At 34.3% G+C, this 23,872-nt stretch overlaps 1 protein-coding gene across 3 annotated transcripts in view; it reads right to left on the bottom strand.

Moving 5' to 3' along the window:
* The window catches only part of Cand1 (Cullin-associated and neddylation-dissociated 1), a 252,443-nt gene that overhangs the window by 93,753 nt on the left and 134,818 nt on the right, over positions 1–23,872 (bottom strand). For all 3 annotated transcript variants that reach the window (XM_017610847.1, XM_017610848.1, XM_017610849.1), the window contains exon 5: positions 17,284–18,231. In XM_017610847.1, coding sequence (XP_017466336.1) covers positions 17,284–18,231 — 948 coding nt within the window. The remainder of the gene's footprint in view (positions 1–17,283; positions 18,232–23,872) is intronic.

Here is a 23,872-nt window from a genome sequence, read left to right as displayed (position 1 = left end):
TAGTATGACGAAAGTACCACACAGCGATGGTATCAATATTTTTAATAAGTTAATGTTTAATGTTCACTGTTCAATACGTTTCAATGTTTTTGGTGTTTTTCAATTTTTCAAAATATTTCCAAATGTCCAGTGTAAATTAAATCTTAACTATGAGTAAGTGCCACAGTTAAAATCAAAAAACCTGTGATTGTCCCTTTGTGTTTGTATCTTCGTTTGTTGTTTTTCAAATATTTAACCTAATTTTTGTAATTATGTACATACATATATCAATATTTGTCGATAACATTGTTCTTTGTTTATTGTTGATGTCTATGTAAATAAAGATGCGCCCCTGAAGATGCTAAGGTGATTAGCGAAACGTTGGGCAAAACGTGAAGAAAAAAGTGGTTTTCTTGCACACGAAAGTAATCGATCGACTAGCCTACAACAAAAACAATAATATATATTAAATTCGATCAACAACTTACTTAAAAGGATGTAATTGTATTTTTATGTTTAAACTTATTACTATTTATTGAGAAACCGGAATACCTTTAAAATAAACTTCACTTTTCGAAAAGTACACGTTGCTTTAACCTTATTTTTCCAAAATTCAATTACCTGTGCACTTCAAGACTGTTTTATAAACGCAGTAAGACTATGGAAAACCCTTCAATTGTCTTTGAAGGACTCGTTACATAGGGGTAATTTCAAAAACCGCATATTTAAGTTTTTTCTAACGATTGCGATAATAAATTGTGGTTATAAGCGTACTCGTACTTAATCTTTAAATATGCAATTTTATTTTTAATCTCATTTTCATTTTTACTTCTGTTTTCATTTTTATCCACTCGTGTACATCTAAAGTAAGATTCAATGTCTGCTTTTGTTAGCTTTTCTTTTATGTATGTATTTTAATATGCAATTATATTCATACGTTACTGTTTGTATTATAGTGCAAAAAAGATCTCATCTTAATGCACTAATGTGTACTCAATAATAATAATAATAATAAAAATAATAATAATAATAATAAAAATAATAATAATTATTATTATTTTATAATAATTATTATTATTTTATTATTATTATTTTAATAATTATTAATTAAAAATAATTATTATTAATTTTTCTCAATCTTTAAAAATAGTTTTTCCCCTTAAATAATTTTGTTCCTAAAGAAATACTTATTTCCATAAAATTTGAACCCTAAAAGTAAGTTTTTTATGTTTTTATTCCCAAAACCAATTTTTTTAAAGAAATAAAGCTTGTTTAGTTTGGGTAGGCGGTTGGTTTATTATTACGAAAGGACTTTTATTATGGACTTAAAAAATATTTGGCCAAGTTTAACAGTTATTACTGGTCTATAAAATAAAGGTCCGAATTTTTCAGTTATTAATGGACTTTTTCCCAAAAAGTTCAAAAAATAAAAAGAATCCAGGATTGTTAATCAGGAGGTCCTGGGATCGAAGGAACATTGTTGTAATGCAAAACACCGTCTCTTAAAAATCAGTTATATGGGAGGTACATGTTATAGTGAACCGATTTCGAAGATTTTAAGGAATAGTTAAGGGAACATTCATGTGTAAAATTTTAGTAAAATACCCTGCAGAAAAAATATCAATTGATTAAAATAACCAACTTATAGTTAGCTTTTTTGCCGGATTTCGATAAATAACTAACTTTTAATTAGCTATGACAAAACTAACTTTAAATGAGTTGTAAAGTCGTGCAGGAGTCATGCAGACGTTATCGGGATTTTGTTTTCTTTACAAGTTTCTATTTAAATATCTTCCTACAAAAAATACTTTCAATACACTTTTTTTCACACTTTTTTTCACACTTCGCAGTCTTTTTCGAATTCTGGATAAATAAAACAAAGATCGAAATTTTACATTCTTATTTTGATTTTGTGTGATGGAATTCAAAAGTCGGACCACCTACAAAAGAACATGTAAACAAAGAGGCAAATATGTAATTTTAAATAAAATAAATTTAAGAAATATAAAAAATCTTTAAATTTTTAATGAGCTTGAGGCCGTTTTTAATGAAAAATGTATTGTGGAAAAGCAACAATAATGTGAAAAAATGGTAGAAGTGATNAAAAAATGGTAGAAGTGATAGCTATTTCGGAAATCACCACATTTCCTCATCAGACTTCTTTCAGTAGGCTTCGAACCGACGCTCCCACTGACTCAGCCAGTTGCCTGCGCACTGTACTAAGTTCGCGTTGTATATTATCGTTGCTTTTTTCCCACTTTTTCATTTTGTTATGCCAACACAATCAAGCGCAGCTATTCCGCTGCAATTCACTTGATCATGTGGTTGTTGGTTTTGTTGGCTTTTGCTAATAATTCTATTTTTAGAATGTTTAACTTTTAGGTGTGCTCGTCCTTAAGTTATTTGTTTTTGTTATTTTATGGCCTCATAACAATTATATTCAACAATTTTTAATGAGCTTGAGGCCGTTTTTAATGAAAAATTTATTGTGGAAAAGCAACAATAATTCATTCATTCCATTTTTTCGCGTTATTGTTGCTTTTCCACAATACATTTTTCATTAAAAAAACGGCCTCAAGCTCATTAAAAATTGTTGAATATAATTGTTATAAGGCCATAAAATAACAAAAACAAATAACTTAAGGACGAGCACACCTAAAAGTTAAACATTCTAAAAATAGAATTATTAGCAAAAACCAACAATACCAACAACCACATGATAAAGTGAATTGCAGCGGAATAGCTGCGCTTTATTGTGTTGGCATAACAAAATGAAAAAGTGGGAAAAAAGCAACGATAATATACAAGGCGAATTTAGCACAGTGCGCAGGCAACTGGCTGAGTTAGTGGGATCGTCGGTTCAAAGCCTGCTGAAAGAAGTCTGATGAGGAAATGTGGTGATTTCCGAAATAGATATCACTTCTACAATTTTTCACATTATTGTTGCTTTTCCACAATAAATTTTTCATTAAAAACGGCCTAAAAGCTCATTAAAAATTTTTTAATATAATTGTTATAAGGCCATAAAAGAACAAAAACAAATTAAAAAATCTTTTTTATTGATAGTTTTTGTCCAAAAGTAGTTAGCTACAACTTAGTTGACGTCTAATGCAGAGGAAACCAGTGATCACTATTTTGCGGCCATCGCCTTTCAAAAGTAGTTAGTTACGGCCAAAGGAAATAGTTAATAAATAGTTATCACTAGCCGACTGCTAGTATGTTAATAGTTAGCTACAAACTAGCCCCATTCCTGCAAGGTAACTTCAAACCTGAGTGAGTTATTCATAAAAAAAATCAAATCTAAGAAAATTTTAAAGTACCGCTATCTCAAAAATGGAGCCAATCTGGCAAAACTGGAGACGCCATTAAATTTTGAAGGCCCCAATTAGGTAAGACCAACTATCAGAACCTTTGCTCAAAAAAAGTTGGTTTGAAACCTTCCCCGAAATATTCTCACTACAAGGACGATCTTCATTACAAGTAGTAAATCAGGGGTTTTACACCCTTCTAATGAAAATGTTTTTAAGCATTTTACAGATATATGTAATGTTAAAAGGACTAGTAGTTACAAAAGTATTTAGATAGTTTAGAGGTATTTTCATAATGTGCATTCAATTAAGATGTCGTTGGAATGAAATTTTCGTTCAAGATCACAGAATATGTTATCTTTGAAAGTTGGTTTAATCTGAAAGCGCACCTTTTGCTATTGTATCAAATTATTCGGAATTGACTCTAGAATATAATACATACTTAAAATGTTTTTGAAATAAAAAGATTCAAAAACTATACGCTATAAACCGAAAATTTTGAAAGTTGTGAAAAGTAGAATTATACACTGCGGGTGTTACTTACCATTTTATTATTTAATGCACACTTTTCTTACCTACTACATATGAATTGTAAATATAAGTACTGATTGCACAAAAAATTTCAAATCAGAATATGGTGTGCTCCAAAGGTTATGCCGTAATTAATTTTTCATATCTTAGAAATTACATAAATAATTCAGGGACCAAAAATAACGGTTATCTCGAAATTGCCAATTTAATACTTGGCCCAAATTCTGAAAATTAACGAAAACGGCGTTTCATAACAGTTTTTAGATGAAAAATATTTTTTATTTCGCCGAAAGGGTTATATCTCTTATTATGATAAACGTTGTAAGAAAAGAATTTATATAACTGTTATCAAGCAACGTAAAAAATAAACGTTGGGAAATAACTCTTGTGCGCGACGGAAAACACATTTCTCCTGCATAACAGTTATAAGGCAACGTAAAAGCAAGGTTCGGATTTGCCTCATTTTAGCCCCCCGATCGCTCGTTAGTTTGCTCTGAGCTTGCGCAACTAACCGCGCCTCAGCCGAGGCTGTTTGCAAACGAGTACTCGTTAAGTACGAGCGCACGCGCTGAATACCCAGCGAGCGAGTAAGCAAACGATAGAAAGAACGAATCAGTAAGAAAACTCACTGCCGGGAATTTCTATACTTTATGACACTCACATATTGTCTAGATTTGACTATTTATTTTATTACTTTCTAATTTTAATTAGTTGTTTATAAAAATGTAGTTTATTCCTTAACAACAACGGTATGAAAGTATGTTTAAGCCTTTGAATAATATTAAAAAAAAATTGACAAACTTTCGTAAAAATTTCGAGCTTTCTATTTCAATATTTTTTTTTAATATTTTGCAGTTTTTAGGCTATTTCAATTTGAGTATAATAAAATCAAGTTTAAAGTAGCTGGGATTTACCGTTGTGTGGTATTTTTTGACGATGTCAGTAATTTTCTTCCATATTATCTAAGTATGTTCGACGATTTTTTTTAATGAAGAAAATTTTAATAAAAAAATATATGTGTATTAAAAGTCAACGATAGACCTCAGCTATTTTAAACTTGCACTTTCTTTAAATTGATCGGGCTACAAAACAGCATACTCAAAATATGCATTTCTGGGAAATCTAATTAAAAAGATTGAAATTTTTATGAAAGTTTGTTAATTTTTTTAATGTTGCGCAGAGATTGAACCTTGGATTTATACGGGTTTTGTTAAAGTATAAACTGCATTTTTATAAGCAAATGATTAAAATTAAATAACTTTATGATACATAGCCAATCTTGTTAATATGTGCGTGTCGTAAAGTTTTGATAAACACTTGAAATACTATTAAGATGTTAAGTTTTAATACTGTATTCAAAGCAGAGGTCTCTTTTATCCATTCATAATAACTTAAAAAAATTTTTTTGTTAAGAAGTGTATCTTAAGATATCTGCCTTGACATTTATGTTAAAAGTGTAAAATATGTAAATGTACCTACATAAACTTTCCCATGAGTACCATCAAATCATTAGTCTTGAAGGGAACCTACGTATGCATGTACCAAGAAAATATTTGAGCAAATTAAAAAGTCGATACAATTTACAGACAAAAAGTACAGTTTTTGTATAGATTTCGTACTGAAGGAACAATTTCATTTCCCAACACTGTGCCACATACGGGCGCCATCATAAGTGAGCTAAAAGTGAGAGTGTGTTTGTGTGCCTTCGCATGCTGTCGTTTACCTGGTGGACACCGAACTCTAAGGAAATCTTGTCAGCTTTGCCTAAGGCTCATTTGCTGAAGGATTTTTTTTTGGAAATTGATGACGTGAGCGAGGCGAGAATATTGGGAATTCGATGAAATGCTGCACACACCACGTATCATTTTAACGTAAAAGAGATCCCAGTAAAGCCAAACTACACAAAACGGGAGGTTTTATCATGTGTTCCAAAATTATTTGACCCTGCAGGGTGGTTATGCGCCATTGTGGTAGAGGCAAAAAGTCTTATGCAAGACATATGGCTAAGCAAGATAGATTGGGATGATAATTTACCTCGAGTACCCTACTAGCGTTGGGAGCAATATATTAAAAACTATATCCACCTTGGAATGAAAATGAGTTTCATGGATTTTGTGATGCCTCAGAGAAGACGTATGCGGCAGCATTGTATGTTAAGAGTACGCGAACGTAATTCAAATAAGACCCCGAGTGTAAATTTACTTGTAGGTAAAACAGAAGTAGCCGTCTCTCTACCGCGATTAGAGATGTGCGGGGCACTACTTTTGGCAGAACTAATAAATGCTTTACTTCCGCAGTTTGACGTAGCCCAGCCTGTGATCTACAAATGGACCGATTCCACCATCGTGCTCTCGTGTCTAAGGAAGCCGCCTTGTCGTTGGACCACTTTCGTGCGAATAGGATCGCCAAAATCGATGAACTGGTTCCCGATAGAAATGGAATTATGACAGTTGGAGGAAGACTAGCTCTAGCGGATCTGCCATATAATGAACGCTACCCAGTGATCTTGCCGTACGATTCCCAATTTTCTCGACTTTCAGTCAGATTATCAAAACTGATTTCCCTGCATGGAGGAAATCAACTCATGCTGAGATCTGAGAGCAGAATTTTGGATCATACGGATGAAAAATTTAATAAAAAGCGTAATACATAATTGTAAAGTTTTTCTTCTTTACAGAAAAAATACACGAGAGCTACTTAAGGCAGCACTCCCACCTGAACGAACACAAGTTTCCCGGCCCTTCACCAATACTGGCGTGGATTTCACTGGCCCGTTCGAGATAAAAAACTATACCAGCAGAGCGTGTCTTATAACCAAGGGATATGTTTGCGTTTTCGTGTGCTTCGCGACGAAGGCAATACATCTGGAAGCAACGAGCGATCTATCGGCTTCCACCTTTCTAGCGGCGGTTTCAATGATTGTGGCAAGGCGCGGTTACCGTCGGAGTGTGTGCTCGGACAACGGTACGAATTTCGTATGAGCCAATAAAGCATCAAGGCACGACTTCCGAAACTTTGTAGCCGAAATTTTCCGCCTCATCACCCAGCCGTATGCTCATCAAGAGATCGACTAGCACTTCATCCCACCGGCAGCCCACATATGGGAGGACTGTGGAAAGCAGGTGTGAAGAGCTTTAAAACCCACTTCCGTAAGTGGCAATTCTCCACTTTGCTAGCAAATATAGAAGCCTGCCTAAACTCGAGACAAATTAGTCCGCTTTCCGACAACCCCGAATCCACAGAACCCCTCACCTCACCCTCACCCCGTTACTAGCGACTGCGGAACCAGAAATTAGCGGATGTCAATCGTATCCCGTTGGCAGAAGATCAAGGCTATTCATCAAGGATTTTGCCGGCGATGGAAGAAGGCATACCTAAAGGAACTGCACAAGGGAGTCAAGTGGCAACACCCCATACGAGACATCAAAGTCGGTGATTTCGTGGTTATCAAAGAGGATAACCTACCCCCGAACGAATGGCGACTTGGCAGAGTTGTTAAGGTTTTTTTTAGGACAAAACAAACGCGTCGTAGAAATACGTACAACGCGAGGCATAATTACGCGACCAATCGTGAAATTAGTGGTACTACCGTTAGTAAAAACAAATTAACGAGTTCTTTCTTTCCAGAAAAATTTACAATATGGTGCGGCCCAACAACAACGCTACTCAAGAGCAGCATCGGTGCCCCATCAGCAAGCACAACCACCGCTTTCTATTTTGCCGCCACCTTCGTCGAATGGAGCCTGAGGAGAGACTGCGTGCCGTTCTCCTGTATCGCCACTGTGCTAACTGCCTGTCGTCACGTCATATGGCCAGTAGCTGTCCTTCAACTCTCAATTGCGACCGTTGCCGAGAACAGCACCACAGTCTGCTCCACCTGTGGGAAACTCTCACATGTGATGAAGACGTGCCACTCGACATCAACGCGGCGGACGTCCGGCGATGACGGCAACCTCGCCCATACCGTGCTCGGGCGTTAACGGAGACCAGTGAGGAGGTACTGGAAATCGATGTAAACGATACGACATCCAGCAAGTGTGTGAAGACTCGCCTGACACTAACGAGCCACCGATACTCAGACCGCCTCTGTCGGGTATCCGGTCGACAGTCGCGGCAACGAAGACGAAATCCGCAACCGCGGCATCGCCGGGGTGTGAGAGACGCCCGAGAGCGAATCCGTCGATTCGCTCGACCGGCTCTTGGCTCATCTGTCCACATTCCTACGGTGCTGCTAAGAGTGATGTCCAGGGGAAGAACCCTGTCTGTGCGGGCCATCATCGACCCAGGGCAGCCTCATTCGACAATCGCGAGAGCCCTCGCGCGGAGGTTGTACGCATTACCGCGCAGCGAAAGTGACCATTACACTTTAACCCTAAAAGGTTGAATCGAGAGGCTGGAGCTACGAGCGAAGGTGCTAGCCAGCCTGACGAGAACGGCCCCAGAGCGCACAGTCGACGCGCATGTAGCTGATGAATTCGACAACATACGGCTAGCAGACCCATTTTTTTACCGCGCGAGTTCGGTCTCCTTGGTGCTATGAGCCGATGCATATCCGGTCAGGTTGCGTCCAGGACTGATGACCGCAACACCCACCAGGCCACCATGTTTGGGTCATCTCTAGAGGAACTCCATACTAGGCAGAGACGAAGAGAACGAAGGGAGCCCTGCAGTTTAGTTTTAAGGATTTTAGAATTTTAAATCAAACAAAATAAAATTTTGAGTTTTGTATTATTTGAAGTATGTGGAATTGTAATTTTGAATTTTGAAGTTGAAGCATAGCATTAGTATATTATATTGCAGTGATACTGCAAGGCGGGCGGCATGTTTAGGCCTGCATTTTAATCATAAGTTTTTCAAATCTCACCGAGAGATATCGCTGAGGTATACTCGTTGACAGGACTTGTTACTCTTTCTCCCTTTTGCACGAATCCTGTTAGCTTGATCCCATTGCCAGATTCCACCTTCTGGGAGCCTTTAAATGCGGCAATTATTTATAGTATCTTTTTATCGTTATTCAGACAGCCAGCGATATCTTGGAGCCTGGACCGATAAGCCTGGACATATTTTAAATTTAACATTAAAATACTCTTTAACTACCAGTGGAAACTAGGGAATCCGTTGTGAGTAAATAATTAGTATATTATCTTAGAGAATCGGCTCCCCAATTGATCCCCGTTGCCGGAATTCACGAGGGTTTCCAATCCCTAAATTACCCCGCTCGAACAGAACTTTTTATATATTTTGCACAAAGTTTTACATTCGGATTTATATGGTTTTTGTAAGATAAAGGGCTATACTTTTATAAAAAAAAATAGTTATGAATATTAAACAAACAAAAAATTGTCAAAACTGGTCGCACAGCTATTATTTTTACCATGGGTGGGATATACAAATTATTTTAATTAAATTCACAAATATTCAAAATGATATTGTTCGCAAATTATGTTAATTTTTTTATTTATAATAATTTTCATTTAAAACATAATTCAATCTGTAACAGAAACCACAATAATAAACATTTCAAATCTTGCAAAAATTGCAAAAAAATTAACCAAACTTCAAAAATTTGTCATAAAAATTTCCAAATTTTTAATCAGAGTATATAGAAAATTTTCGGCAGCTCTGTAGCCGATTCAATTGAAGTCTCACGAAAATGCATGTCTCAAGTCGTTAAAAATTTCCGTTGATTTTTTTGAATTTTTTTGTGGAAGGTGTCGCGGATTTGTTCTCATATAAAAAAAAAAATGTTGATCATGTGTTTGTCATTTATATTTTTTATATAGCTTTTGTTATTTTCGAGATAGGGGCAAAAAAACGTGAATTTCATGAAAAAATTGGGTTTAGTGACCTGTACTACATCGCTGGTAAGAGTTAGGATTGCACCGCAATGAACACTTTTATAGAGCATTGAATTCTGAAGAAAACCCATCATTGACCAAGATTATACCATAAAATGCCTCCGAGCTGTAGACTTTTTAAGAAAAAAACTCAAAAAGTACGTGTATTTTATATGGGAAATCTTTGCACGCCTTGGGCGAGTACTTAGTGTTAATAGGGTTCAAATTTTCAGGGAGTTTTTTTATGTGTATTCCACGAAATTTCGAGGTGGGAGTGAAAAAAATAATAATCGCAAAAAAATCACCCTAATATACATACATAAATGTAATTACAACTAGAGTATTGAAAGACCTCTTCGGTAATAAAATGAATTGTTGGTTCAGGAATTAAATGCAAGCCGACGCTAATCATTACGATTTACAATATTCATTGCGTTTTTCGGTTTATAGAACGTAGTCTTTTGGGGCGGAATTGTAAAGCTAGAGCAGGTAATGCATATACTAAATATATCCATACTTATAATGCAAACAGTTCTTAAGGGTGTTAAAGAGTATTTGGTATTTTTCTTTGTTTCCGCATAATTTCCCACATCTACATAGATAAATACATGCATACATACATATGTATTAGGGATGGTAATTTTTTCGATTTTTGCGATCCCGGGATTTTCGGGATGTCCTTGTTTCAATCCCGGGATCCCGGGATCAGTCCCAGGATTTAGATATTTATTATTTTTCAATGACTTATCATGAAAAAATTGCATCAATATGGTTTGACAAGCTCTCGTACCATATAATAAAAAATAAGTAAATGGGTTTGGAACGTACTTTTTTATTTTAAGTGAAAATTATTTCATAAGTAACAAAACGACTGACAGTAATTTAAATTTATGTGCATTCAACAATACTTTAGTGTATACGTAATACGTATCTGATAAAGTAATTTAAGGTATGTCTAAAAAAGCTCGATGCAAAATAAATAAATCAAAAAAATATTTTCTGGTTGAAAGATCACAATTCTAGTGGCAGAAATAAAAGAAGCGCCTTAATTCGACCAGTTTTGTCTATATTCCTTTTGTTTGTCAAAAATTTACATTTTTTTATACAATTCTACTTCATATTACGCATAACACTGTAGGTAAATTTTAAGGTTTGAAATATCACAACTAAACGGCCAAACACGTAAACTTAATTTTGGCTTCTAGATTACGATGGCGTTTTCAGAAAATCCGTATCACATCAAAATTTTGAGATATTTAGGGGTGAAGTTTTGGAGTTCTGAAATTGAATTTTTCGTCGTTTAAAACACTGTGCTCAGGTTATGAATTTTTTTCTGGGCAAAGGTTTTGATAACTGATCTTACTTAACTGGGATCTTTTACATTCTATGGCGTCCTCCGTTTTTCCAGATTGGCTCTAGTTTTCGAGATAATGGTGCTTCAAAATCTGCTTAAATTTTAGGTTTTTTGTTAATAATTACCTCAGTTTTAAGGTTATTTTACTAAAATTTTGGAAATCATGGAAATCGTTTCACTTTAACATATAGCTCCCATACAACTGATTGTTCAGATATGTGGTTTTGCGTTACAACTCAAATTTTATTTCGTAATATTTTTTAATAATATTAGTTTATATACTATTTGGACCTAAATTTGGGTTCTCTTCAATTCCGTTTTGGCATTTTTTGCTAGTTTCTATTGCTCGAATGATTTTTTAATATCATTTGCCTCCTGCGGTCGACCGGCAAAAGTCCGTCAACATTGAATTCAATCGTTTTCCAGGGAATCGGTCCTCAAAACACATAATGGATTGGTGAAATCTCTCTCCTACCTCGTAGGTTTCTGTTGGAAGCTGTTGCTCGTAAAAGTCAAAGTGACCGTGTAGCATGTGGATTTTAAGCGAAATGTGCACATCAAAGGCGTTAAAAGATTCCATCAAGTTCGCAATAAAAATGGCATATTCTGGTGAACGATTTTTACACAGAACGTGTTTAATTAAAGCCCGAACTGCATCCCATGCAACGGCTGCTGTGCCATCAAGAATTTTCAAGAAGCCTTGATCCTTCATTAATCTTCTGAAGTCCGGCCCATTAACCACACCTGAAATAAAAATTATAGGGTTCTTAAAGCAAGATAGAGATATAATAAAATATATGAGCGAAAATCTCTCAAGGACGGTCAAGATACTTTCGCACTAATCACTTTATTCGGTTTACAACCACTTGAGAGATTTTCACTCATATACAATCAAGAAACTACCTTCACGGATTTTTTCAACGAAAAGTTTTGGAAAGGCATTATTTTTCAAATATAGGAATGCAGTTTCGTTGACTTGACTTGACTTGAGTTAATTTGGACATCTGCTGCAGACTTTCCAAGGTTGGTTATACTTAGGTGTGGTACCTTCCAAACATACAGAAACTTTTACCTATTTCATACACTCAGCGATTAAGGTGAGGGCAAACTATACATAATTTCATGGTTTTATTTAAATTTACGTACTTTTTCGATTGAAACCAAATGTATTGTTGGTGCATGCACAACAATTTTCAGCTTCATGTTTTCCGGGATTTGTTCAAATCATTGGTAAACCGAATGGTAACCAAAATCGTTTTTTTGTCCACCAAAAATTCATCGCACTAATGCACGAAATACATGTGAATTCGGGAGTGCAGGTTCAGATTGCAAAAAGTACCATTTATAGCATGCTAGTGCATTTTTATTTGAGACTAATTTACGCTGGTTTGATTTCAAAACGAATTTACCACAAACGAAACAAAACTTGTTTAATTTATTGCAAAGCTTTTTAATTTTTTTTATCTTCAGGAGTTTCCGAAGACAATGATATGATGAATAAAAGTTTTTCGCAAAATTTTCGATGTTTTTTTATCAATTAATATGACAGTAACCGCGCGCGTAGATTTTCGGTTTGTGTTTTTTGATTCCCAACTTATGTCAAATAGACGCGGTATAGACCGCCGTCTGTTTGAAAGCATTACTCAGTCGCTTTGACTTTAACGAACAACAGCTTTCACAGTACGAAAAAGGTATTAAAAAGCCATTCAAACAACAANCTCAGTCACTTTGACTTTAACGAACAACAGCTTTCACAGTACAAAAAAGGTATTAAAAAACCATTCGTACAACAGAAACTGCAAACATATGCCAGAGTGGGATTGAAAAGAACCCAAATTCAGGTCCAAGTAGTGTATAAACTACTATTATAAAAAAATATTACGAAATAAAATATGAGTTGTAACGCAAAACCACATATCTGAACAATCAGTTGTATGGGAGCTATATGTTATAGTGAACCGATTTCCATGATTTTCAGAAATAGCTAAGGTAATATCAAAATACAGTCACGTGCAAAATTTTAGTAAAGTAACCTTAAAACTGAGGTAATTATTAAAAAAAAACCTAAAATTTAAGCAGATTTTCAAGCACCGTTATCTCGAAAACTAAAGCCAATCTGGAAAAATGGAGGACGCCATTGAATTTAAAAGATCCCAGTTAAGTAAGATCAGTTATCAAAACCTTTGCCCAGAAAAAAGTTCAAAACCTGAGCACAGTGTTTTACACGACGAAAAATTCACTTTCAGAACTCTAAAACTTCCCCCCTAAATATCTCAAAATTTTGACGTGATACGGATCTTCTGAAAACGCCATCATAATCTAGAGGTCAAAATTAAGTTTACGTATTTGGCCGTTTAGCTGTGATATTGTTGCCTCCCTACTGTGTAATTAACTGTATATGTATAAATTAGCATTTCTTTGACGGCATGATTTTTTTTTAAGTCTTTATCGAGCCCTAACCGCTAAAATAACGTAAGCGACATTTTTTTCAAAATTTTCTTTTTGATACAGAAATATTCCTAGAGCATCTGGATGCATATCTGCATCAAAGAGATAATTAAAAAAAAAATGTCGCTTACGTTATTTTGGCGGTTAGGGCTCGTTATAATTTCAAAGATATGGTTTTTTCCAAAATTTATTTTAAAAAATTCAGTGCGATGTAAAACACTACTACAACCAAATGAAATTATTTTTTTGGGTTCACAAGGACGAATAGGAATTGAAAATGCCCCTTCAATCTATTTTATTTTTTTAAGTTAATAAAGTTATAACATATAATTTTTTCAAAAATAAGAATTAAAAAATTTCAAAGATATTTAATGATAAAATTATAAAGGGGTATTTTCAATACCTACCTATCCCTTACGGACCCAAAAATGTAATGTGTTTTAACTCTACAGAACCTTCTCTTTCATTTGATACCCATATAATACTGGTTTCTTAAGTATCTTGCACTGGAATTTTTAAATCATTTTTTGAATTACTCGTATATTTCAAATTTCAAAGTTCTTTTTAAAAATCCTGACGTGACACAGTGGTTGCTGCCATAGGCCAAAATTAAAAAAATGTATGTAAAAATTTTTGCACCAAAATAGGCTTTGCAATCAGTTTTTTGTCCAAACTTCATATTGTCATATATTTTTTGGTTTCATTCTAAAGGCTGGTTTTCACTATGTCAAATTCAGTGGCATTTGTCGTCAAATAAGTGAAAACACATTGTCAAATGAAATCAAAAAGCGGTTTATCGATTGATTTGGATCAGGATAGGTCTTTAGTCGTGTACATGCGCTTCGAAATCGGCTATCTGGCAGTTTTTGGCCCATAATTTCATCGGCAAAGGTATGGATAAAGGAGATAAAGTTGTGTCAAAATATGTCGCCAACATATCGTGTCAAAATATGGCATAGTGAAAACCAGTCTTAACGGTTGTTTCTGAAAAAAGCAACAAACTGTCATCAATTGTTCATTTTATTTGTACAGCGTCAGCACGCTGAAAATTGACTTGGATTTAACGTAATTAAAATATTGTGAAAAGCCTAGTGAGTTAAAATTGTATGCAATGGATATTGTACATAAAGGTATTGACTTTAATTTCTACAATTAAACTTTTAGATAATTCGTGTTGTGTTCTATGCAAATCGTTGTTTTAGAAAAGTAGGATTTTGTGTGTTTCTTGGTTCATCTTTCAAGTATTTATGCAATGTTTTAAGTGTGTTTCCCCTATCGGCCCTCAGTATTTTTATTTACATATTGTTTGTTAATATTTTAAGATTATAAAAGTGTTCAGTGTAGATGCATTGATCTGCAGAGGCTCGCGTAGTATTCCATAACCTAATCCAAGCTCTTTATTTTCTACATTCTTTTTTCGTGTTTATTTTTTGATTTATCTAATTTTTTAAATCAAAATGTTTCTAGGCATAAGTTAACACTGCGTATTTTCTCGATTGCATGTTTTTGAGATTTGGCGTGAAAATTTCGGTACGCATTCCCAAAAAGTTCAAAATTTGCTGGGTGCAATACCGACAGATATTGAATATGAGGGTTTTGAGCCAGATCGGTGTGGGTTCAAAAATGTATTAATTACGTTTGTAAAAAATTTGCATTGTTTTGGCAAAGATCCAACGCCAAAAATCAGCAGTTTTGAAAAATCTTTATAATTGGCTCGAAAAGAAAGAAATCATTTCATTAAAATAGATTTTGTTGAGTCTTCAAAAAGACTAGGCGTCGGCGAACATATCGGGATAAAATTTTTACCCTAAGGTCTGTTAAGAGTAAAAACTGTAATATGTAAAAGTGGGCGGGGTTAGACACGCCTACATACAGTCATGTGAAAAATAATAGGGACACGACATTGTGACCAGTTCCGGCTATTTTTTTTGTTTGTTTAATGTTTATTTTTTTTATAAAAATACAACTAACTATCTAACAAAAACCAAATTTCAAACTTTGTAAAAAATAGAAAAATCAACAAAATTTAAAACACCAAATTTTTTAAATAAGAACCTTTAGAAAAAAAGTTATGTATGCAGCCCACAGAATTCTAGCTGAAGAAAGTGCAAGTTTTAATTTTTAATTTTTTTCCTGACGGTGTCACGCATTTTCTTCCATTCAAAGTATGTTTGACAATTTTTTTATTTATGGAAGCAAATAGTAACACCATCCTCCAAAAAAAAAAAATTATGAACAATCAACGCAAATTTTTAGCCGCTTCAAACTTGCAATTTCTTAAGCCAGAATTTAATAAAACTGCACACCTAGATTTTTTCTAAAAGTTCTTATTAAAAAGGTTTGTGTTGTTTTAAAATTTTGTTGAATTTTTCAACTTTTTTACAAAGTTTGAAATTTGGACTTATATGGTTTTTGTTAGATAGTGAGTTGTATTTTTATAAAAAAAAAATAAACATTAAACAAACAAAAAAAACAAAAATAGCCGAAACAGGTCACAATGTCGTGTCCCTATTATTTTTCACATGACTGTATGTGGGCGTGTCCAACCCCGCCAACTTTTACATATTACAGTTTATGCTCTTAACAAACCTTAGGGTAAAAATTTTATCCCGATATGTCCATTAAAAGTATTTTCGGCCGCTCTCCCATATAAATGCAACGACTGTGCGTCAGAGAGAAAAATTAAGAACGCAAGTTTACTATATTTGGCCCTTGGTTTGGCGAATATATAGATTTTTTTGTGTGCAAATTGCCTGCCGCAAGGTATTATATGTATATTGAGCTACACATTTAAAAAAAAAATTTTAATATTAAATAAACAAAAGAAATATAGCCAAAACTGGTCAACACAAAGCGTTTCTATTATTGCCACTAGTGTAAATTACAAATCCCTTAAAAAAGACCGGGATCCCGGGATTAACATTCCTAATATGTATCTATGTATAATGCAAACTACTCTTTATGTCGGTCCACATAGAACTTTCGCGTTGGCGTTGGTCAGACAGAACGCACGTTAAAAGTATGCTTGCTGCAATGAAGCTTGGCAGCGAATGCTTTGGCCACTAAATTAACATCTTAACGACAGATAAATTAATATCAATAATTGCATGAAAAACGATGTTTCTAGCCCTTATTTGATTAAAAGGAGGAAACTATTTCACATAATTTTATTTATTTGCAACAGCTGACGAACGACCGGCGCGAAAAGTTGAGAGTTAGCTATCTTTCTGTTTTGTGTTGGGGTTAGCGTTGCCAAATTTTGGCTATTAGGACGGCTGCATTGAAATTCAACGCCGACGCAACGCCGAGGTTGTATTTGGACGGCCTTTATTCTTTGTTTACGCAAATTTTCCCGTATCTACATACATATGTATACATACACATACGTAAGTATACGTATACGAGGTATTGAGTAGGAGTTTGCTCGCTCGATCGGTCGAACTCCGAGTTTTTGTCTACCCTAGTAAAAGTAAACGGTGGGTTATAACTCTTATTGACGAAATAAAAAATATTTCTCACCTAATAACTGTTATGGAACAACATTTTTCCGATATGTTATGTCCATGAAAAATTCCCTTGTTTTTATTATTTTTAGTTTTTTTTTTAACTTAAGGACTGTAATTCAAAAGTTATTCAACAAAGTAATTCAAAAATTTTTTGGAAGCTTCAAGTATACGTGTATGAATTGTATCCAAAAGAAACAAGGTTGACATAGTTTAAAACAAAGAAAATAAAGCTAAATAACACAAAAGTTGCCTGTATTTTTAGATTTGCCCATATGTACGCATATGCTATACATAAATATATGAGATGCAGTATAATATACCTTTATTTTAGTTTCTGAATACAAAAGAGGCAGCAAAGATGGCAAGAGTTCTCGTACCAATGTAGGTTTGTTATGTATTGCAGCGTTGAAAGTGACCAATGCCACTCTCCTGACTCCTGGGTCTGGATCACGAAGTGATGAGAGGAATTCACCCAAATTTTGTTTTAATAAGTGGTCAATTGTTTGTGGTTGATCGGATATGGTATATTTTATTGAAGATACTACTACGGCTCTCATAATTGCATTATCCGAGTAAAGAGCATCGCGGAGCAACGGTAACAGTTCTGCTGGGTTAACGAGCACAAGCTTTCCAAGACATTCTGCAACCACATTTCGAGACCCTTCCTCTGAACTCTCACAATGTTTAAAAAGTTGTGTCCATATTGTTGGAACAGATGGTAATAATTGGGAAAGTCCATATTGGCTAACAGATAACGATGAAATTACTTCTTTTAAAGAATGTAGTAATAAGTACTGCCGCTTTGGTTGTCCTTCGATTTCTTTGAGTATAAGTGGCAAGTATGAATCTAAACTTCCAACTGCAACCGCACCTAAAGCCAAACTTGAGGCGCTTTTTACGTCTTCAGAGCCAGCTCCAAAACATTCAATTAAAGTTTGCGGCAAAGCAAAAATGCTACTTAAATCAAAATTTCGCCCAATCTCTCCGATTGTTAGAAGACAGAAGCTCAGTTTAGAATCACTAGATACGTTTGATTTTTGAACGTAATCAAGAAGTCGCACCGCCAGAGGAATTGCTTCCCAGGGGCATTTTAGAGTAAGTGCTGCAATACATTTAGCTAGTGAATGATGTGCCTGTTTATGTAGCTGTTCATTTTCAATAATTATTGGGTCCATAAGTTTTTTAAGCAAAGAACTGTATTCCAAATTAGGTAAATTAGTTTGGACTAAAACCTGAAGAAGATCTAAGGTACATGAAAGTGCACTTCCCTAGAATAAATACATATTAGTAAAAACAAATAATAAAATTCAAAATACACCCCGAATTCACTTGAATAGGCACATTTTTCTTCTCCAATTTCCAAGCTTATAGCTAGACATATGAGCATCGGAGAAGCTTTATTTTTTTAATTTTTAAAAATGATAAATTCAGAAGAATACGATGAAAATGAAGGAAATACATTGGTTACTCTGAATTCTAAACCGCTTTTTATCAAAATACGATAAATCTGTTTTGCTTCACATGAATACGCACTGAAGCTTTAAACTAAAAAAATTATTAGATTGAACCACCGATGGGAGTATGTATATTCACTTCGATTTTTGAGAACATTTTATATCTAATCCTCTACATGGCTTCCCCGCTTTTCCACTCACCTTCTGGTTCTCAAAAAGCCTTTTTTTGGCAGTTAACTAACACATTTTCCGCATTTTAGTGCTTGTGTAAAAAGTTTTTAGATATGAAACCTAGTACAAATATATATAGAAAAAGGTCCAGGGATTAATCCAAGCAAGATATACTTTAAAAAAAGGTCTTATATTTGACATTATATTTTATATAACAGGCATTCGTTTTCATATCGGACACTAGATTTGGTGCCACACATTCGATTGGTTTCAAATTATTTTATGGGTTCTATACATAAAATAAGATAACACGTAATCAAGGATTATTTTTTCTTTTTTTTTTTTTTCGGAGATATGACTTGTCAAAGTTTTGATTTTTCATGTTTCTGACTTATCATGTACTTCTTAAAATCGTTGATCTCGGGTTCTACTCATCGTAGAGACTTCATCTTAACGTCGTTTTAAAGCTAAAGAAATGAGCTTAATATTTCTGTATATAAGATGGTCACGATTTTCCTAAAGCTAACTTAGCTATTAACAGTTGAACTTTTTGAAGTTGATTTGCATAGTGAAGACCAGTAAATTAGGGATTTAAAATTAGTTGATTGGCATAGTGAAGCTCAGTAAATTAAGGATTTAAAATTACACCATCGTAATCCTTGTTTAATTCTCTATAAAAACATGCTTCATAAAAACGGAAGTTTTTAAAGAAATATTTTTAAAATATATATATTTTTTTGTGACGAGATGGATATTTTATGAGTTAAAACATTTTGTAATTAGTTTTCGAAAACTTGTGATGAAATACATAATAATAATAATTATAATAATAATAGATTGGCGCTTACACATATGCTAGTGTTTAGCCGAGCTTCTCCTCCGATTTGTGGCGTGCGCCTTGATGTTGTCACACAAAGCGGAGGGACCTACATTTTTACGCCGACTCCGAACGGCGATTGTATTTTTATGAGAAGCTATTTTTCATGGCAGATATACACTAGAGGTATACGCCGCCGAGCCACGCCGCCGCCGCCGCCGTTTTTTGTCATTCCTCACGCGCCGCCGCCGAGTTACGAAAATATCAGCGCGGCGGCGCACAGTGTGCTTTTTGACCATTCTTAGCGAATCAATCGTAGCGCTTCCGGTAGAAGCAACATTTTGATATGAATCAAATTGGGGTGGAAAGTTTATGAATTTCTCTTTCAACGAAAAATATTGCCATGGTCCCACAATTTATTTTTGAACCTGAAAAAATTGGTCAAAAATCGTGTTCTTCGAAAAAAACATGCGAAACCCACCGGATTTCTTAAAAACAAATAAAAAATTTATGTTCTGTTATGTCTATATTATAGATTTTGAGACGAGCAATATGATCCCGTTATTTTAAAAACCAAATAAATAAAAATTTTAGTCATAAATTTAAGAAAAAGATGGTGCCCTGGTATGTTTTTTTTTACACTTTTTTATAATTTTCTTCCAACTATGCATATTTTTCACGTAATTAAATGCCTCAAAGAGCAAGTAGGTTGTAGTGATAAACAAGGCCTTTGATTTGAGATATACAACAAATCTCAAGACCCTCCGAGAGCCAAATTATAACTATTTTCATGTCAAACCTCGAGATTTTTACTCTGTAAATTAAAAAAAAATACTATCTACCACATTTTTTTCCATTAATTATGCATACTAGGGCTGGGAGTTCTAACTAGATGTTTTGACTATCCGGATTTCGAATACCTGAATAAAAAATCCGAATATCCGAATAGTGTATAGGTATCCGGATAACCGAGTAGAGTATTTATATTCAAATATCCAATGGTCTATAGATATCCGGATGTTTAGAATACCCGGATATCGAACGAATATTAGTCGGATATCCGGATAAACGAATAGTGGGTTTATATTCGAATAACGCAATACAAAGTGTATAGATATAGGGATGTTAAGAATACTCGGATAACAATATTAGTCATATTAATTGCATATGCGGATAACAAAATTAACGTATAATAACCGGATATTCGTACTATTCGGATTGTATCGGTATTCACGAATATTCGAACGGATATCCGGATATTCGAATACACTGATGGTCCCAGTCACATTATAACGACTTTAAAGCCACACTTGGAAAGTGAGATATCGAGATTTGTACTCTGAAAATTAAAAAAAAAAAATTAAACCACCATTGGTCACATAAACAGCAACAGTATATCATTGGAAACAAAAAAATAAAATAAAAGAAATCAACTACATATTAAGGCTCACATTTAGGGAAATGCATGTTAAATTTATAATGCTAGCATGTATTTCATTTTTTCATTTTATATACATACATAGTAAAACGTGCGAAGTTCAAATATACATATGTACAGAATTGCATAAACGCTTATCTCATAAAGTTAACAATATTTTTATATTAACGCTATTAAAATTTTTCGCAAAAATTTTCATATAATAACGAATTCTTGTATATTCTGAAATTCTGATTTCATTCTGTTATCCTTTCCCACTCTACGGTCGATGAAAACCATAGATATTTTCGGGTCGCTCATGTACACGGCCCGATTGAATACATCCAGTAAACGGTTTTCTCTGCTGTTTTGTCGAGCGTGATCCACCATATTTTTTCTGTAGTATTTATGCCAGGATTCGTTGGCGTCTTCGGCATAGAATGCCACAGGAAGCTGCCGAGCAATTTCGCATCCATGCTTTAAAAGCTTGTGAAATGTGGGAGCCATTCGGGCCCATGGGTAGAACTGTAGTACATGCAGTATGTTTTCCAACTAAATTTTTCAAGCCTATCTAAATCGAGTTTTTTTTAGATTTAAAGGCTGATATTATTCTGCTCATATTAATAACTAATTAAGGGTTGATTTCTAACGCTTCGGCAAATAATTCGGGGGATTGCAAACATCTCCTTGCCACATTTCCCGTATTTGTTGTACCATGGCCTTGTAGGATTTGGTCATCTAAGTTCGGGCGGAGCCGAACATTAAATACATTAATAAATTTTCAGTGCTTGCGTTTTGCTTTTATGTTGCAAAGACAAAAAAATACCGAGTTTGGTACAAATTGGTATAACGGTTACCGATATACATATATGTGATCATAAGTGGGCGGTGCCACGCCCATTTTCCAAAATTTTACCATAAAGGTATTTCTTGGTAAAGCATCAATTTTGAATAAATTAGCTTTAATATTTTCTGATTTATCGAAGATTTTGTATCTTCTCTAAATTACCGTTATATGGAATGTGGGCGTGGTTATTGTCCGATTTTGTAAATTTTCGGCCATTTTGTATGCTGTACCAAAGCCAACAACTGTTGCCAAGTTTGGAAGAAATTGGTGCAGCGGTTACCAAGATATGCACATGTAACCATAAGTGGGCGTGGCTACGCCCATTTTCCAAAAATTTATAATATTCTTATTTTTCGTCTGAAATTTATTGTAAATATCAATTTTGAGTGAATTATCTTCAGTAGTTACTAAAATATCGAGTTTTCGTATTTCTGAAAATTACCGTTATATGGGATGTGGGTTTTGTCGATTATTTCGGCCTTAGTATGTTCAATCAACATGAATTTGAGAATTTGGTATGGAATGTTTGTCCGTTTAAATTCGCCATTTAGTATGCTGTATCAAGGTCAACAACTGTGCCAAGTTTGGAAGAATTGGACGGACGGACAGACGGACATGGCTTAATCGACTTCTCTATTCATTCTGACATTTATGTATACATTTGTCTATATCTATCTCGATTCGTTTTGGCTGTTACAAACAACCGTTATGTGAACAAAATTAATATACCTTGTGCACAAGTGCGCTCGGGTATAAAAAAATTTAACCACCATACTTTTCCATTGGTCACATAAACAGCAACAGTGTAGCATAGGAAATAAAATTAGAATACTTATTAAACGTTTTATCTCTAAAAGTGGATTAACATATTTAAACTATTTGAAAAACATCTTACCAGCTAAGGTAAGTTCATTACAATTTTTGATCGATATGATATGATATTATACTAAATATTACACGTGTAGCATGAAACGAAAAAATAAAACAAATCGTGGCCGTCCAAAAAAGGTAACAAAAAAAAGCGTTAATACTGGTAGAAAAATGGTGAAACTCGAAAATGCTAATGTAAGAACATTACAAAAACGAGCTAAAAAATTAAGGCATCAACTAAATGATATAGAAGATGTAAAAAATGTGATGAAAGTCGATACGGATTATCAAAAAACTGCAGAAAATACTAATGTTATTCGGCATACAAAGGACTCAGCCTTCGCATTTTTCTTAGAATATGATTATTCTGTTGAAGGATATAAAGCTTTAGTTAGTGATGCCATTTTTAGAAATTGTCCGATATACCCCAGTTATGGTATCATCAAAAAGGCAATGGTAGAATGTCAGCCTAAAAATTGTAAAGTACGTGAGATAGAAGTTTTTGTCCTCTTCAAAACATTTTAAATAAATCGGTTGAAAGACTATGTGAAAGCGTTGCTTTGGACTGGAGCGACGAAGCCTTATATAAATTGGAATTAACTTGCACTTTAGGATTTGATAGTTCTTCCGGTCACGTTAATCCTCACCAAAAATTCAAAATGCCGATAATGAAACCTCTAATCCTCAGCAGTCGCGTTTTATTCAGTAGCCTCATAATTATACAATTAAGGCACATTAATTCAGAGGATTTTCTTGGTTGAATCCGACTCCGCAAAGTATTAGATTTGTCGGCCCTTGCGTATAGCTATTGAGAAAGACGGATGAGGCAGCAACTTTAAGGGAAGATGTTCGACTAAAAAAAGAAATCGAAGAGCTTCTTTCATATCGTTTTAAAATGTCAAATGGAAAATCTGTTAAAGTACAATATGATGTCCGTGAACCCTACTTGATGGGATAATGCCTTAATACAATAACTTGGTAATAAAGCCTCGAGTAGATGCCCAATGTGTTTGCGCACTGCACACCAGTTTTCGAATCATCTCACAGACAAATTTACTCCTCAAGAATCAAATCTTAAGCATGGACTAGGGCTGCTACATTGTGAAATAAAAGTATTCGAACATTTCCTAGGCCTTGGATATCGTCAGGAAATCTCAGTCATGGGATGTGCGACAAAGTCTGAAAGGTAAGATTGCACAATTTATTGATTTTTACGAAGACAGCTATTGATTTTTCATTGAATAATAAAGCTAAATGAATTTTATTTACAGCGGCTTTTAGATCGACAAAAAATTATTCAGAAGAGGATATATGATGAACTAAATGTTCGGGG

Source organism: Rhagoletis zephyria, unplaced genomic scaffold (genome assembly GCF_001687245.7).
Source record: "Rhagoletis zephyria isolate East Lansing unplaced genomic scaffold, Rhagoletis_zephyria_1.1 Rzeph_scaffold_00349, whole genome shotgun sequence".
NCBI classification, from domain to species: Eukaryota; Metazoa; Arthropoda; class Insecta; order Diptera; family Tephritidae; genus Rhagoletis; species Rhagoletis zephyria.
Note: the sequence above shows the minus strand (reverse complement) of the source record. Positions and strands in the feature narration are given on the sequence as shown.